General features: G+C 33.1%; 1 protein-coding gene across 4 annotated transcripts in view; it reads left to right on the top strand.

Moving 5' to 3' along the window:
- The window catches only part of LOC126892159 (uncharacterized), a 138275-nt gene that overhangs the window by 48557 nt on the left and 73057 nt on the right, over positions 1 to 16661 (top strand). For all 4 annotated transcript variants that reach the window (XM_050661630.1, XM_050661629.1, XM_050661628.1 and 1 more), the window contains exons 2-4: positions 5463 to 5611; positions 10503 to 10806; positions 16402 to 16618. In XM_050661630.1, the coding sequence (XP_050517587.1) occupies positions 5582 to 5611; positions 10503 to 10806; positions 16402 to 16618 (551 nt within the window). In that variant the 5' untranslated portion in view covers positions 5463 to 5581. The remainder of the gene's footprint in view (positions 1 to 5462; positions 5612 to 10502; positions 10807 to 16401; positions 16619 to 16661) is intronic.

The raw sequence follows: 16661 nt of genomic DNA on the forward strand, positions 1-16661 counted from the left end.
CTAAAGTTCTTGTATGCATATCCTTTTTGTTATTATTTTGCAATTTTTCTAAAGCAGCATAATATATTTCACTTATAGTCGGTTCGTTAAACTCAGTCACAACGGGCCAGTGATTTTAGTAAGTAATTCTGCCAATTTGGTAAAAATTGGCAAAAAAGTAATTACTAAATAGTTAATAATTAATAAATAGTTAGTAATTTGGCCAATTTCGGCAAAATTGGCAAAAAAATACCTACTAAAATCACTAGCCAGTTGTGTCTGAGTTTAGCGAACCAACTATATCTGGGTTTTTAATGGTGCGGTTGCATCTATACCAGTCTCCCATCACGTGTCCGACAATGCTTCAATGTCAACTTTGAAAGGTGCTTTAATAAAATGTTCCGTCGAATATTCGAAGAAGAAAAAAATACATATAGTTCCTGTAAAGTACTAAAAAATTCCATATACTCAAAACTTATTTTTATTACTGCATCATTCACGCCAGATTTAAACTATGCGCAGAACAGAAAAAAACTATAAATGATAAATGAAACGCATTTTAGTATTATCAGGTAATAATAATAATTATTGTTTGGATTATTAGAGTTTAGAATTAGAATTATTTCTATTATTACTATATAATTTATGCGGATGACACAAAGCTGTACAACAATCCTAAAATAAACTCTCAGTGTTTGCAAAAAGACTTGGACAGCATTTCTCGATGGTGTACTGACTGGTTGCTACCGCTTAATATAGAAAAATGTGTCGTTCTTCATCTCGGCAAGAATAACCCTCGGTTAAATTATTTTATTAACGGCACCGTTTTAAAAATGACCGATTGTCACTCTGATCTCGGCGTGTTAATAGACTCACAATTCTCCTGGACTCCTCAAACGTTGCAACAGTGTAATAAAGCCAATAGCATGGTATATCTTATTAGTAAAGTTTTTTCGTCCTGTGACAGTCGAACCTTAGCAAAATTGTATAAAACTTATGTGAGACCTATATTAGAATTTGCTAATTCAGTGTGGTGTCCGGTTCTTCAGCGTGATGTAAATATGCTGGAAAATGTACAGCGACGAGTAACACGGATCCCGTATTCATTGGTGCGTCCCTCATATGAAGATCGTTTAAGGATCATGGATTTAGTTCCATTATCCGCCCGCAGACTTAGAGGCGACTTAATTACAACATTCAATTCATTTCATTACGAAACTTCTTCACTCAGAAATTTCTTTACAATAAATACAGATGAGCGGTTAAGAGGCCATCCCAGAAAGCTAAGAAGAGAACTCTGCAGAACCAACATCAGGTTAAACTTTTTATCAAATAGGGTTGTTTATGCTTGGAATTCATTACCGGCTTATGTCGCTATGGCTCCTAGTACAAATAGTTTTAAGAATAGACTCGATAATAATTGATTGTATTTTTAATTTAATTATATGTAAATCAGCATAAGTGTAAAACAGCTAAGTACCAAAATTTGTTTAGCTTTTAGAGTATAATAGGATTCTAATCCTCTATTCTTATTGAATGTTAATAATAATAATAATAAAATAATAATAATAATAATTATTTGAATTGGTTTTCGTTTTAAAAAAAGTATTATCATCAGTGGCCTGCTTTTGGCCGCCCCTATTGTTGGCCGCCCGTGTACGATGAACACTTTGCACACATGGTAGCGGCGGCCCTGCCTATAGACAATAGACAACAAGTAAAAGTTTAGAATAAGTTTAGATTAAGTAGTGAAGTAAATAGATATATGTCATAGCAATGTATATCCATTTAGAAAAATATTCAACCAATAGAGTTATAGCCACTAGGCGATCACTCTTAATATTAAAATAATATTCTGTTCAACAAAAATGCTTCGTGTTTATGGTTTGAAATAAACAGATGGCGTTTGTAACAATAATAAAACAACTACCCTTACAGCGCCGTAAATTATCGCTTGTGTAGGCAACATACAAATTTGTTAAGAGGGGATATTTTCAAGCAAGATGCTGAAAAAAAAAATCAAAATATTTGTCCGCACATATATTTACACCGGTTCATATACATGCAACGGTTGCCAATCAAGCGCCCGCTTGATTGGCAATTAAAAAACAAAGAGGCTTTCGATATTGTATTGCAAAATACTCTTCGAGATTTCATCAATCGATGTTCAAAAAATATCTTCTTACCTTGGCAACATCGAAATTTTCAGTCTTTGACGTAGTTTCTGAGGGTTAAAAATGGCCGATTTCGCAATTTTTAAATTTTTAATCGCTTATATGTCAAAAACTATTAACTTTCGAGAAAAGTCACTAAAGATCTTTTCTGTTTGAAATGATCCACAAAACTTAAAAAAACTTTGTTCGATGCAAAAATAGTTATTTATGAAACAGATTTTTAGAGCACGAGCGACAACGGAGCGAGTGCTATAAATCGCGTAAGTTCGCAAAAAGTACTTCCCGCGCAGTTTCATACAATATTTTATCTACGATAAACTAATAAAAAAAGCCGTAACTCTTCGTCACTGGAATTCATTTCTATTCTACAATTTTTAGAACTTTGACATTTAAAAATTCTAACTACTTTCAAACCACAGAACTGTCAAAACTTTTGTTGTAATTTATTGCTCATATTGTCATCACCATGACAACGCGAAAGTTAAGGATTGTCACCATGTCACCATGACAACGCGAAAGTTAAAAACAGTGCGAAAAGTAAATCCCATTTAAAATACATTGTTACTTCACGCACACTTTAAATCCTTCACGCACTGCTATCTATAATAGTCTGGGCTGATTATCGGAGAATAGGCCATTTTTGGGAAAAGTTATTTACCAGCAATTTTATTGCTGGAATCGAATCTTACGATTGTATATATTAATAATATAGGTATGCAAAGTCCGCAGATAGTGTGCTACTTTTTTTATAAACAAAATGGCGCCCGAAAATCGTGCTTTTTTCAATTTTTGCGCTATATCTCCAAAGATTTTAACTTTACACCAAAAACACTCAAATAAAAATTCACCGCAATTAAATTCTGCATAGAGACGTGTTTTTTCCGATTTACTTCGACGAAAACTTTCCCCGGAAAAAGCGGGTTTTTTCCAACAAAATCTTTAATTATAAACTAAACTTTTAGATAAGTAATTGTTAATCAATAATTAAATACCTTGGTAATGTAAAAGCCCTTTTCGTATAGATTATAATTCCAGAAGCCGATGGAAATTGAATGAACAGTTTAGCAACAATTGAATTGTTAATTAAAAATTTACGGTCACTATAATAACGACAATTATTATGAGGCATAAGAATAACTATGATTTTTTCATAAAAAGAAACTATACCTATCTAATGTACTTTACAGAATTGAAATTGGACTATTTAAGCGGCCTCAGGAATATTTTAAAATTAAAAAGAATTTTTTGGCTTATAAACAAATAGAATATCTCGGGAAATATTAAACTAAATTAAATCGTGAAAACAGTATTCGAAAAACAGCGGCAGAACGCTTCTTTTAAAAGAAAAAACGTTTAATTATGATGAATAGTTCCTGAGATACAACCGGTCAAAGTTGACCGAAATTTACGGCAAAGATATAAAAAATAGGATCATAATTTTCAAACCTTCACCTATTTAGTTTTGTCCTATTTCTCCACACCAATTTTCATATCCTTAAAATACTCATACCATATATTATTATAACAAAAACTATCGATAATACGTGTGAAAATTGCCAAAAATAGCAAAATTCCAATCAAAAATTAGGTTGGAGAAAATGTAACTCTCAAAGTTCAAAATCGGTATACGTTAAAAAAATGCATTTTCTCGGCTTCCCACGAAGCAATTTCCTTCATTCTTTTTTGTTCCCAAGTAACTCGAGTAGAGCCATCGATCTAACGCATTATTAAATGTCAGACTTGCTTTTGTTTTGTTATAATAAATTAATTTATTTTTTATAACACAAAATTTTAATTTGTTTAAATAAAAATTGTTTAAATAATTATACAGCTTTAAAATGAGAATATTTATGTTTTTAACTTTAAAAGGTACACTTGTAGTAAGTTTATCTAAAAAAAAAAAGCCTACAACTGGAAAAAATATGTAGTTTTCTGTTCTTATAAATAAATTAATCTATTATAACAAAACAAAAGCAAGTTTGACATTTAATAATGCATTAGTTCGATGGCTCTACTCGAGTTATTAGAGAACAAAAAAAGAATGAAGGAAATTGCTCCATGGGAAGCCGAGAAAATGCATTTTTTTAACGTATACCGATTTTGAACTTTGAGGGTTACATTTTCTCCAACCTAATTTTTGATTGGAATTTTGCTATTTTTGGCAATTTTCACACGTATTATCGATAGTTTTTGTTATAATAATATATGTTATGAGTATTTTAAGGATATGAAAATTGGTGTGGAGAAAGAGGACAAAACTAAAAAGATGATGGTTTGAAAATTATGATCCTATTGTTTATATCTTTGCCGTAAATTCCGGTCAACTTTGACCGGTTGTATCTCAGGAACTATTCATCATAATTAAACGTTTTTTCTTTGAAAATAAGCGTCCTACCGCTGTTTTTCGAATACTGTTTTCACAATTTAATTTAGTTTAATATTTCCCGAGATATTCTATTTGTTTATAAGCCAAAAAATTATTTTTAATTTTAAAATATTCCTGAGGCCGCTTAAATAGTCCAATTTCAATTCTGTAAAGTACATTAGATAGGTATAGTTTCTTTTTATGAAAAAATCATAGCTATTCTTATGCATCATAATAGTTGTCGTTATTATGGAGACCGTAAATTTTTAATTAACAATTAAATTGTTGCTAAACTGTTCATTCAATTTGCATCGGCTTCTGGAATTATAATCTATACGAAAAGGGCTTTTACATTACCAAGGTATTTAATTATTGATTAACAATTACTTATCTAAAATTTTAGTTGAAAATTAAAGATTTTGTTGGAAAAACCTGCATTTTCCGGGGAAATTTTTCGTCGAAGTGAATCGAAAACAACACGTCGCTATGCAGAATTTAATTGCGGTAAATTTTTATTTGAGTGTTTTTGGTGTAAAGTTAAAATCTTTGGAGTTATAGAGCAAAAATTGAAAAAAACACGATTTTCGGGCGCCATTTTGTTTATAAAAAAAGTAGCACACTATCTGCGGACTGTGCATACCTATATTATTAATACATACAATAATAAGGTTCGATTTCAGCAATAAAATTGCTGGTAAATAACTTTTCCTTGTATTTTGCTAATTAGCCCAGTGTATAATGACAGTTTTCACAAACTAAAAACTTATACATAATATGACATAGAGTAGATAAAAATAATTTTTAGAATATTTTTCCTAGCGGATGCGCAGTGGCTTTCTGGACTATAGACTTTTCCAATGTTTGTGTGTTTAAATGCTTATGGTATGATAAAACCTAAAAATATTTTAATAGTATCTTAATTTTACATCTTAGTTCGTTCTTAGTTTTAGATCCACAGGCTGAGCCTAACAACAGTGGAGGGTCTGAGGAAGAATATACTTTTTATACTCCGTCTAAATTTGAACCAGATCCACGCGGTCTTGGAAATTATTTGTTTAACAGAATGAAAAAACATAAACATTGCATAGCACAAGTAGGTATACTATAGTATGGTACCAATGATATTAAAATTTGATTTCGTTGCTATTTAGAGCTTTGCACCTATGTATCGAAAGGAGCCGCTTTTGCTGATGATGTCGACACAATTATATATCACATCAGAGATGCGAACGAAGTTCACCTTCTTTGAAAATATGGTGAAATTGGGTTTCGGTGTGTCGGTGGACATAGGTTGGACTATGTTGGTTAGGCAAAGGTCGAAATTTAATTTTATGAAATCGAGGTTTGACTAGTCAAACCCTGATCAGCTATTAAAATGTCGTAATTTGTTAGATTAGGTTTAATAAAACGTCAGTTTTTATTTTGAATGTTTATTATTTGTATATTGTCGTAATTAAAATAAAAAATGATAGTGTTTATTCTCACATGTTGAGGCAGTAAGTATGGCATTTAGAGTTGCACAATACGTTAGACCTTTTACACTTACATAATTTTGAAGAGCAGTTTTCTTATTGTAGTAGCATTTTATGAAGCCTTGTTTTCCAAGTTTAGAATCATTTGTTCTAATTTCTCTAAGAGACAGCTTAACGTCTGGAAAATCTTCGAAAATAAGGAAATTCTCTTTGCATTCTCTTATTTGATTTCTTGAAAAAAGTGTGTTTATTGTTCCATATTTTATACCAACTCTATATAAACCGTCAATTGTTTTATCTTGTATGATACCCAAAATATTTCGAGCATCTCCTTTGGCTCTATCAAAGCTGGGGATAGGTATTGTTACAGTTTTGCCGATCGAAATTGGAGGAATTTTTTTTCACTATATTGTTTCATAGCATTAGCCTGTACATGAAGACCTTCAATTGCCTTTGCTTTATTTATTTTAATCTTTTCTGTCTGTGCACAACGCATGCATGTAACTTTTCTTTCAAAACCCTCATAGTATGCACCAAGTGTGCAAGCGCACGCAACATGTACCACCTGATTACAAATTATGCACGTATATGCGTCAGAGCTCTTTTTTTGGCAAATACAACAAACAACATCTGAAGAAATTACCAAATTACGTGTAAATAAGAATCAAACTGCGTTCGCTCAACTCAGACGGATTTTGATTGATTCAGAGTGGGAAACGTACAACACAAAATTTCCTGCCTCACAATATTACAAGCTCAAATAACGTTTCATTAAAAAAAAAGGAGAATTATTGGAAATATTGGGAGTGTATACTAAACTCATACAATTCTGTGGAAGCTATTTCCTTAAACTATTTTTATTCTGTGTAAAAATTTTAATAATATTTTTAAATATCTAATGAAATTATTTTCTCATTTGTTAATGTGTAACACACATTTGTTTGGTGTAATTTCCTCCAATTTCGATCGAAAAAATTGTAACAATACCTATCATCAGCTTTGATAGAGCCAAAGGAGATGCTCGAAATATTTTGGGTATCATACAGGATAAAACAATTGACAGTCTATATAGAGTTGGTACGAAATACGGAACAATAAACACACTTTTTCAAGAAATCAAGTAAGATAATGCAAAGAGCATTTTCTTAATTTCGAAGATGTTACAAACGTTAAGATGTCTCTAAGAGAAATTAGTACAAAATATTATAAATTTGGAGGACAAGACTTTTAAAAGTGCTACTGAACTAAGAAATGCTCTTCAAAATTATCTAAGTGTAAAAGGTCAACGTATTGTACAACACTAAATGCCATACTGCCTCAACATGTGAGAATAAACACTAATTTTTTATTAAAATAAAAAAATGACGTTTTAGTAAACTTATCTAACAAATTACGACATTTTAATAGATGATCGGGGTTTGACTAGTACCCCGATTTCATAAAATTAAATTTCGACCTTTGTCTGACCAACTTAGTCTCTCCTAGGGTTGACTAGTCAAAAAAAAACTGTAATTTATTTCGGGCTTTGACTAAGACAGTCAGTCAAACCTGAGGATTGCCTAGTCATACCTAGGAGTGACTGAAATTCGGGCCTTAACTATAACATATATATTGTTCAATATTGGCTTGATCTTTTGGATCTTTTTAGCATCTTTTTATAACCAGACATTGTTCTAACTCTGGTTTTTATTTGTAGCATTTAGTTAGTTTTTACCGTTAGCCTGAAGATGCTCTGCATAGTGTAGAGAGCGAAACCGGTCGTCGAGAGGTAACAATAAATAATTGCGAGTATATCTGTCGTTTACTTTATTTTATTTGAATCTCGAAAGATTCTGTATGTTTTTGGATGGGATCAGTGGCGTGCTGGACCTTTTTAAGCGGCCCGGTGATTTTATAGAAAAGCGGTCTTTTATCCTCATTTTACCGTCTATTATCACAACATGTGAACAAGTTCAATTAGAGCTCAGATGGTACCTAGAGGAATATTTTGAACATCCATGTTTAAGTTCGCATATTTAATCTATGTTTCCTTGACGGATTAATTTTAAAGGGTTTTTACCAGTTTGGTTAAGAGAAATAAGGAAAAAAATATCCTGTTGGTGACACAACCCGCTCCAGGCCGAAACCAAATTTTTTGAGTAGTATTTACATCTATATTAATAACCTATATGTTTCCTGCAGCCGATTTTGATGATATACATAGTTATAAACAAATGAAGATCAAAAAACGGTAAATTTTCGCTTTTTTCGTCTATAACAAAAAGTTTAGTATTTTAAACAAATTTGAGAGTGAAAAACTCATAAATCGTATAAAAAACTTCAATATGGCGTCCGCTGAATAGGTCTATCCTTATTGGTTGCTTAGAAAATTTCAAAATAAATCATAAATTTTGAGTTCTTATAAATATTCATAACTTATGTAAAAATTAGCTTAGAACGTTCTTATTAAACGGAATGCTGAGACTTCTGGTGCTTAAATCATACCCTAAATTTCAAAGCAATTGATCGAATAGTTTAAAAGGTATTTAATTTGTTTATCCCAAATTAATTTTTTTTGCAACGCTATAAGTCAGAAAATGATAAAGTTACACCAATACTTTGGATAGTTTATGAAAGAAGAAGATTTATACTATTAATTTAATTAAAAAAAATGACAAAAAATAATTCTAAATACTGCAAAATTATTTTGCAAAAACATGTAAATTAAAAAAAGGGGGGCTAACTTCGTCCCTAATTGTCCTAGGACAATTGTTTTTCTTTCTAAATGTGTATAAGAATTCAGTCTTTCCAAATATGAAATAATAATTTTTCTACGGGTAACGGTTAAAAAGTTATTCTAATTGTTTATAAGTAAACAAAAAATCGACGTATTTTTGCAAAATAATTTTACACTGTTTAAAATTACTTTTTGTCATTTTTTTAAAATTAAGTCAATAGTGTAAATGTTCTTCTTCCACAAACTGTCGGAAGTCTTACTGTAACCTCATAATTTTCTGACTTATAGTGTTGCAAAAAAAATTAATTTGGAATAAACAAATTAAATAACTTTTAAACTATGTATTTGACCAATTGCTTTGAAATTTAAAATATAATTTAAGCACCAGAACTCTCAGCAATTCGTGTAATAAGAAGGTTCTAATTTAATATTTACATAAGTTATGAATATTTATAAAAACTGAAAATTTATGATTTATTTTGCAATTTTCTAAGCAACCAATAAGGATAGACATATTCAGCGAACGTCACATTGAAATTTTTTAGACGATTTATGAGTTTCTTACTCTCAAATTTGTTTAAAATGCTTAACTTTTTGGTTATAGAAGAAAAAAGCGAAAATTTACCGTTTTTTGATCTTCATTTGTTTATAACTATGAATGTATATCACCAAAATCGGCTGCAGGAAACATAAAGGTTATTAATATAGATGTTCATACTACTCAAAAAATTTGGTTTCAGCCTGGAGGGTGATGTGTCACGAGAAAAATCTTATTTCTCTGGACTAATATATTTTTTACAATATGTATTGTATTTTGGTGGTCAGCATGTTAGATCACGTAAGCACTGATGATGATTGGTCATCCAATGGAAAACTAGTTCTGTGATGTAGCCCTCTTTAGGGATTTTTAAATATATACCTTTTATACAGGATTTTAATCGTTTTTTATTTTTTAAAACATTTACTTAACTCTCGATCAATAATTTCCGCATTAAAGTAGATTTTTGAGCAAATTCGTCGATTATTTCATTATTTTTAATATAAGCTCGTACAAAGCCAATACTTCTTTTTCTATAGCCATTAGCATAAATGTTTCCAAGTGATCTTGTGTTAAAGTAATTCTTAGCCGGTTTTTTTATGTATTTCAATGTTGAAAACCTTGTTTCGCAAGATACTTGTGTCACTGATAGAGTTAATAAATGCTTATATACTAAACTTAAGTGCATAGAAATCGGCCTACTTAAAAAATTGGTCATTTTTGATGTCTTATATTTTCTAAACCTGTTGGCCGATTTAAGTGATTTTTTGAGCATGATATAGCCTGATGCTTTAACAATACCACTCTAATAATATTGTTATTAAACAGGTAAATTTTCATTGTATACCGGGTGTACCAATCAAACTGTGTTTTTTTCTTAAAGTTCGCATCACCCTGTGGAATATTCTAGCATTTATAAAATACTGAAATTAAAACTCAACTATAGCCTCAGGTTTCTTAAAATTCTGTGTTTTGATTCATTCGTTTATGTTGCGTCTTATTAATTTACTTAAACTGCTAAAAATGTTTTTGAAATATTCTTGAAATTAAAAAAATATTTTTTTTTGTTACATCTAAAATTTATTGTGAAAAAAACCTATTTGACCTGCCTCAAGAGGCCGCGGCCTCTCGGTGATTGCACCGATTCATTTATATGGCCAGCACGCCACTGGATGGGATTCTATTTGTGGTAATATTACCGTTGATTGAATACGAATTCGGTTATTGAATCAACGATATTAGCCTTATTTTGTTTTAGTATATTGCTGATACCGACGAAGAAGACACGTATGGTGAACTTTTACTACGATGTATACGCACAGCGTGCCATCTCTCCACCAGAAACTTAACTAAAGACGATGTTGTTGTGCTTTGTTCTTACAACCAAAAAGAAAGTTCAGTGCCATTCATTTCTAGTATATTCTTAAATGTTCCGGTAGCACCTATGGATCCCAGATTATCCCTTATGGAATCAGTGTATTTATTGAAAGAGGTAAAACCCAAAATCATTTTTGTAGACCATGAAGGATTGAAACTTATGGAAACCTCGGTTAAACAAGCAGGTAATGATTTCTTTAGACCTTTTTCCTGCTGGGTGAAGGTCTAAAGGTGATAAATAGAAAACGTCCTTTAATTTGACGATGTCAGATGCCTGCTTAAGGTCCACGAAACATAAATATGCCGGTTTTTGTATTTTAATGATTTCTATTGCACTTACTTCATTATAAATATAGCGTCGGTGGATGATCTTCCCAGTGGCGTAACAAACTCCGTCGGAGCCTCCCCGCAGAATTGGAAATGTTGCCCCTTTAAACAATTACTAAATACGATTTGTGTAACAAAAACTTATTTGTATTAGCGTAATAATGCTCTGTTCATAACAACTTGCATTTCTCATCTTTATTGGAATACAAAATATAGAACAAAATAGAACAAACATTAAAAAAAATTACATAGTACGCATCATTCTATGAGATGAACAGCTTTCTTTGTGCACTACTACCCGCAAATGTATCTACAATTTTATTAATATATATCTGATGGACAACTTCATTTTCAATGCTTCTGACATTGTGCTAGGAAGATATTATTTTATTAATTTAAGTTTAGAAAAAGATCTCCCTGAACTAGCGGTCGTGACGTATAGTTTTGCGTATATCTTCATTTTCAATGCTTCTGACATTGTGCTAGGAAGATATGATTTTATTAATTTGAGTTTAGAAAAATATCTCTCTGAACTAGCGGTCGTGACGTATAGCTTTGCCTAAGATTTGATAAAAATTCTTTACAGTTATGTAAAAGTACTGTTGCGCGGGACTAGGTGTCCCCAAAGGAAAACGTCAAGAGGTGTGATGTCATAGGATATAGGCGGCTAATTCACTGGTCTGAAGCGTGAAATAAATTTCTCACCGAATCGTTTTCGCAGTAAAGCCATACTTTCACGGGCTGTATGGCAATTGTTGCCATATGTTTGGAATCAAATGTCACTGAAACTACTAGCTTCAATTTCTGGCACCGAATAGTCAGTTATTAAGCCTACGGCTCCACGGGCGAGAAATTGACGCTAGCAGTAGCCGTAAACCGAACTTCAGGTTCCGCGGAACGGAATAGGAATAGCTGAACTGAACCGACTACGCGCAAGTCCTGTAGTTGGTACAGTTCGGCTATTCCTATTCCGTTCCGTGGAACCTTAAGTTCGTTTTACGGCTACTAACTGCTAGCGTCAATTTCTCGCCCGTGGAGCGGTAGGCTAAGGTGCGATAACGGTCTCCATCCATAGTAACATTCTGGACGGCCCCCGTTTTAAAGACATATGGACCTACGATTCAATCGGCCACACCCGTAAACCACACCAAACAGTTGCTTGAATGTAATGGCAACTCTTGAACCACTTTGGGTTGCTCATCAACAAAAATATGGGCATTTTGTTTATTCACGTCTTGATTATGCCAAAAATGGCCCTAATCGGAAAACAATTTTTATTCGGAAACAGTGGATCTTCTGCAAGCTTATCAAGACCACTTCATCTGAAACTGTAACGACTCGGAAGGTCAATCGGCCTCAGATATTGCGCACGAGTTGAATTTTGTAGGCGTTTAAACCAAGGTCCTTACGTAATATTTTGACGTTACTTAGACGAACAAGGTGGACAGAGAAAAAAAAAAGACAATGCCCCTATAGTTGGGTGCCAAAAATATGTGTGGCAATTAAAAGGAAAGAAGAAGTTGTCAGCACATATGGGATGAACGAAGGCTCCGTTGCTCAGAATCGGTTAGAGATATGGGTGTGGTTCTTTACATTTTCTTATTAGCTGGGAAATAGATGAATAATAGACAAAAAAAAGTAAAAAATGGAAAATAGCTACTAGAATTAAACTAGGATATTATGGACAAACAAAAAAATAAATGATGAATCAGTATAAAGCCAAATGGGCGCCATTTTGTTTTTTAGATTTCAAAGGAAAGACAAAGCAAAACTCTTTAAATAAACCAAACAAATGAAAATTAATTAAATAAAATAATTATTTCAAGATAAATATAAATTCATATAAAGATATATATAATAAAGATAAATAAAACCTACCTTATTCTTTCTTACTTAGTTGACCGGAGAGAAGGGAGATGGATAATTTAACAAGCAAACATTACTAAAAATGAATACTCTTTATTAAACAAAAAAATATAAAAAAAAGAAATTAATGTGGACCTCTTTCTGGTTTTACATTTTTTGTAAGAGGTATTTATCCACAGATACAAATAAATACAATATTAAGTTGGTACCTTTGTGTCTCTGCAAAAATGTCCTGCAGCTTCCAACGCTAAGTCCAGATATTACGGTCACTTTTCACACTGGTAGGTACCACAAGAATACACTACTGATGGTACAATTTTTGGAGTATACACTATACAGTAGTACATATATAGTTTGAAAAGTTCAGCAATGTTGTAGTACCTTAACTTGTTTTAGTAACTTGACTTGTAACAAAAAAACGACTTCATGTCACTACGGTTATTAATAAGAACTGCTTGAGATGAGATATTTAATTACCCATGAACTGCGTTCCAAAAGAACATTAGGTGTTTTCTACACCGAAATAAACAAAGATATTACCATGGTGACTATCGACCATCGAAGATGGACTCGATGATAATCTATTGCACCTAAATGCAACATATTATGCCTGGTGAAAAGGATGACATCACACCAGACACTGCACAGTTAACTAAGAATCGACCTATTCACTTGGTGGTCTGATCGATAGTGCATTCCTTTGAGTTCCTACTTCCTACGATCACTTCTAAGGTACCCAGAAGAACTCCACCTTTTTTTCCCCAGCTCTCATTATCCTGCTTCAACCAATCAATCGCAGAAAAAGACCAACCCTGTTACCTACCACTTTTCTCAAATATATCACAAAACGTTAGTCTATCCAATCAAAAATAAGATATCATGGTCGCAGATGACAAATATTAACCAATCCTAGCAAAATACTAAACCCAGCTCTTTTTGCATGACATAATTTGTGGCGAATAAAAAAACCAATACAGTGCTCTGTGTTAAGATGCCAATAAATTATAGGTAATTATTAGTTAGAAAAATAAACGATAAGATCTAGAAGGTTTTTGGTGTTTATACGTCGCAATTAGATGATTCAATTCCATTTCGGCTTAACACAAAATAGCTAATTCTTCATTCCAAAAGAGACACACTTAATTAAAAGAAAAACAAACACATACCCATAAGTCCTTTTCAATATTATAAACAGACTTAAGTGCCTAAACAACTTCAAATAAACAGATAGATTCGTTTCTTATTTAACCATTAGAAAATAAATTAAGCCTTAATCAAGCAGGGCCGTAACTACGATGTTGGGGGCCCCGGGGCAAACGTAATCTGGGGGCCCCCTACCCCCCAGCGCAAGGGTGGTCGGAAAAATGTTTGATATTTAACCCCTTGAAAACGCATTTTCCCTCCTGTGTGAACACCACACTCTCTTCTTTCTTTTTTTTTTTCAGCATGTCTTGCAATAATTATAAAATTAGCAGCGCTAATGAATACATCTTCATCTGTGTCTGACATTGTGGACGGATCATCAACGAATGCGTTCGTATGCTACAATGTAAATGGTCTTTTTTTGTAGCGAACGAATAACTAAGCGAACTACCAAGCAAACGTAAATGCACCTTAAGGTGCCTTAAGCAACTGCAATGTGAGCCAAACACAGTCAGTGAAGCTAGTCAGTGTAGTGATGGGACTGATCTTAATCTCTTAATGTGTTCATTCTATCTTACTCTTACCCTTCTTTTCAAAATGTGGTACCATGTGGTCCCTTTCACATACCAAGATGTGGTCTGGGAAAATTGGTTAAGACAAAGTAGCTGGGCTGGGACCTGGGGCCCCTATTCCGGTTCCATTTTAATTATTATTTCGCCAAAATATCTAATTTCCTCAGTAACAATTTATATCTTTACGAAAGGTCTCGGCGGCCACAGCTTAGCCCGGGTCCCCTCTTCCAATGGCATTTTAGGTTTTGTTACGCCGAAATAACTAATTTTCTAACTAATAATTTAAATTTTTATGTTAAGGTCTCGGGGGTCCCAGCTTAGCTCAGGCCTCAGGTCCCCTGTTCTGTTCCAATTGCATTTTAGTCGAAAAGGCTAATTTCCTCAGTGAAAAATTAAGACTTTATAAGTTCATTCCAAGACGACACATTTGTACGATCCCTTGAACCGTTATGAAATCGATTGGACTGTTTTAATGCGCAGAATCGCCCTTGAATGGTTTTCTATCGATCCCGAACCGATTACCGGTACGTAACCCTCTTGGAACGTATTTGTGTACCATTTCAAGTTCGAGTTGCGCCTGAGTCATTTTCAGTACGAGTACCACAGTACCGCAAATAGTTTGCTAGATGGTTAGAAATTATCATTTCTAACATGTTCATTAAACATTACTTCAACTTCAAACTCTTCCTCAGAATCGATATCTCACATAAAATCGCTGTCTTCTATGAAAAAAATAATAAATTATCCATATTCTTAAGATTAATTTGAAAAAAAAAGAGAATCAATAGGTAATTATTTAAACGAAAATCAAGATTCGCAGGTACTAATGATTGTGGATTATTCTATTACTGAATCATCAGCTGATCTCATGGCAATGACCAGTAAAAATGAAAACAATCCTAACTGCGCAAGTCAGTACAAATAGTTTCTGCTTGAAGGCGTGTATCAAAAGAACCGTTCAGTTACTGATTTCGAAACGGTACATGGATCGCTTGGAACAACACAGTGTACGATACGAATCATTGTTCATGTTCGCTTGGAACGCATTTTTTATAATGCGCATGACGAGGGCAGTACGAAGGACTGTTTTCATGTCACATGGAACGCGCCTTATGTTGCTGTCTTTTTAAAATTGTGTCATTTGAAAATATTTCGTTGATATCGGCTTTTAAATTACATATTTTTATTTTCCTCGTTAAAATCTATGCACGGCCAACCAAAAGGAGGCCTCTGTCGGGCCCCCTTGGCCGGAGGCCCCGGGGCATTGCCCCGGTTGCCTCAATGGTAGTTACGGCCCTGTAATGAAGTCTTCTTTAGGATGTGTAAATAAAACAAACACATGAATTCACTATAATGAAAATTCGAGTCGTAGAATATTTCCTCACGCCACAATAATTCTTAAAAGACACAGATCCCAAATGGATTTAAGAATCGTATGATATACAGGGTGAAATGAAAAATAATGTTTCCTGCAAAATATGGAAACAAAAAAAAAATTGAAGACTTTTCGTATCGTTACAATATACGTCTAGTTGTTGCATACGACAAGCCAAGTTGGAAATGGCGACGAATCGATTATTCGTTATTTTCGCGTACACCATGCGCTACCGCCGCTATATTTTCTTCAGTAGTTGCTCAATGTGGTCATGTGTTATCCAATAACTAAAATCTTCTGAATTTTGAAATTTTCAGCTGAATAATTTCTAGACGTCGTGCCGAGCTAAGTCTTTCCGGGATGAAATGTCAAACAATAATGAATAAAAATGCAATGTCAGGTGATACGATTCATGCACAATCTCCCATTAAATCCCCACCAAAAAAATTACCTCTAAATCACCCTTTATAGCATTAACTTTATTAATATTCTTATAGAACTGGACACGGAAATAATTGTCTATGGTTCATCTGACACTCACACGGAATTCTCAAGCTTTTTAGAACCTCATGAAAATGAAGAGAAATTTGCTCCAACGGAAGTAGATAATTTGAAGGATACTGCAGTTATCATGTTTACCAGTGGCACCACTGCACTTCCTAAAGGAGTTATTCTTAATCACATGGGACTTATGGGACAGGCATCAGTTCTAACGTAAGTCACTTATTCTACAACTCTGCACCTATACATGAGTATA

This window comes from Diabrotica virgifera, chromosome 9, assembly GCF_917563875.1.
Source record: "Diabrotica virgifera virgifera chromosome 9, PGI_DIABVI_V3a".
NCBI lineage: Eukaryota > Metazoa > Arthropoda > Insecta > Coleoptera > Chrysomelidae > Diabrotica > Diabrotica virgifera.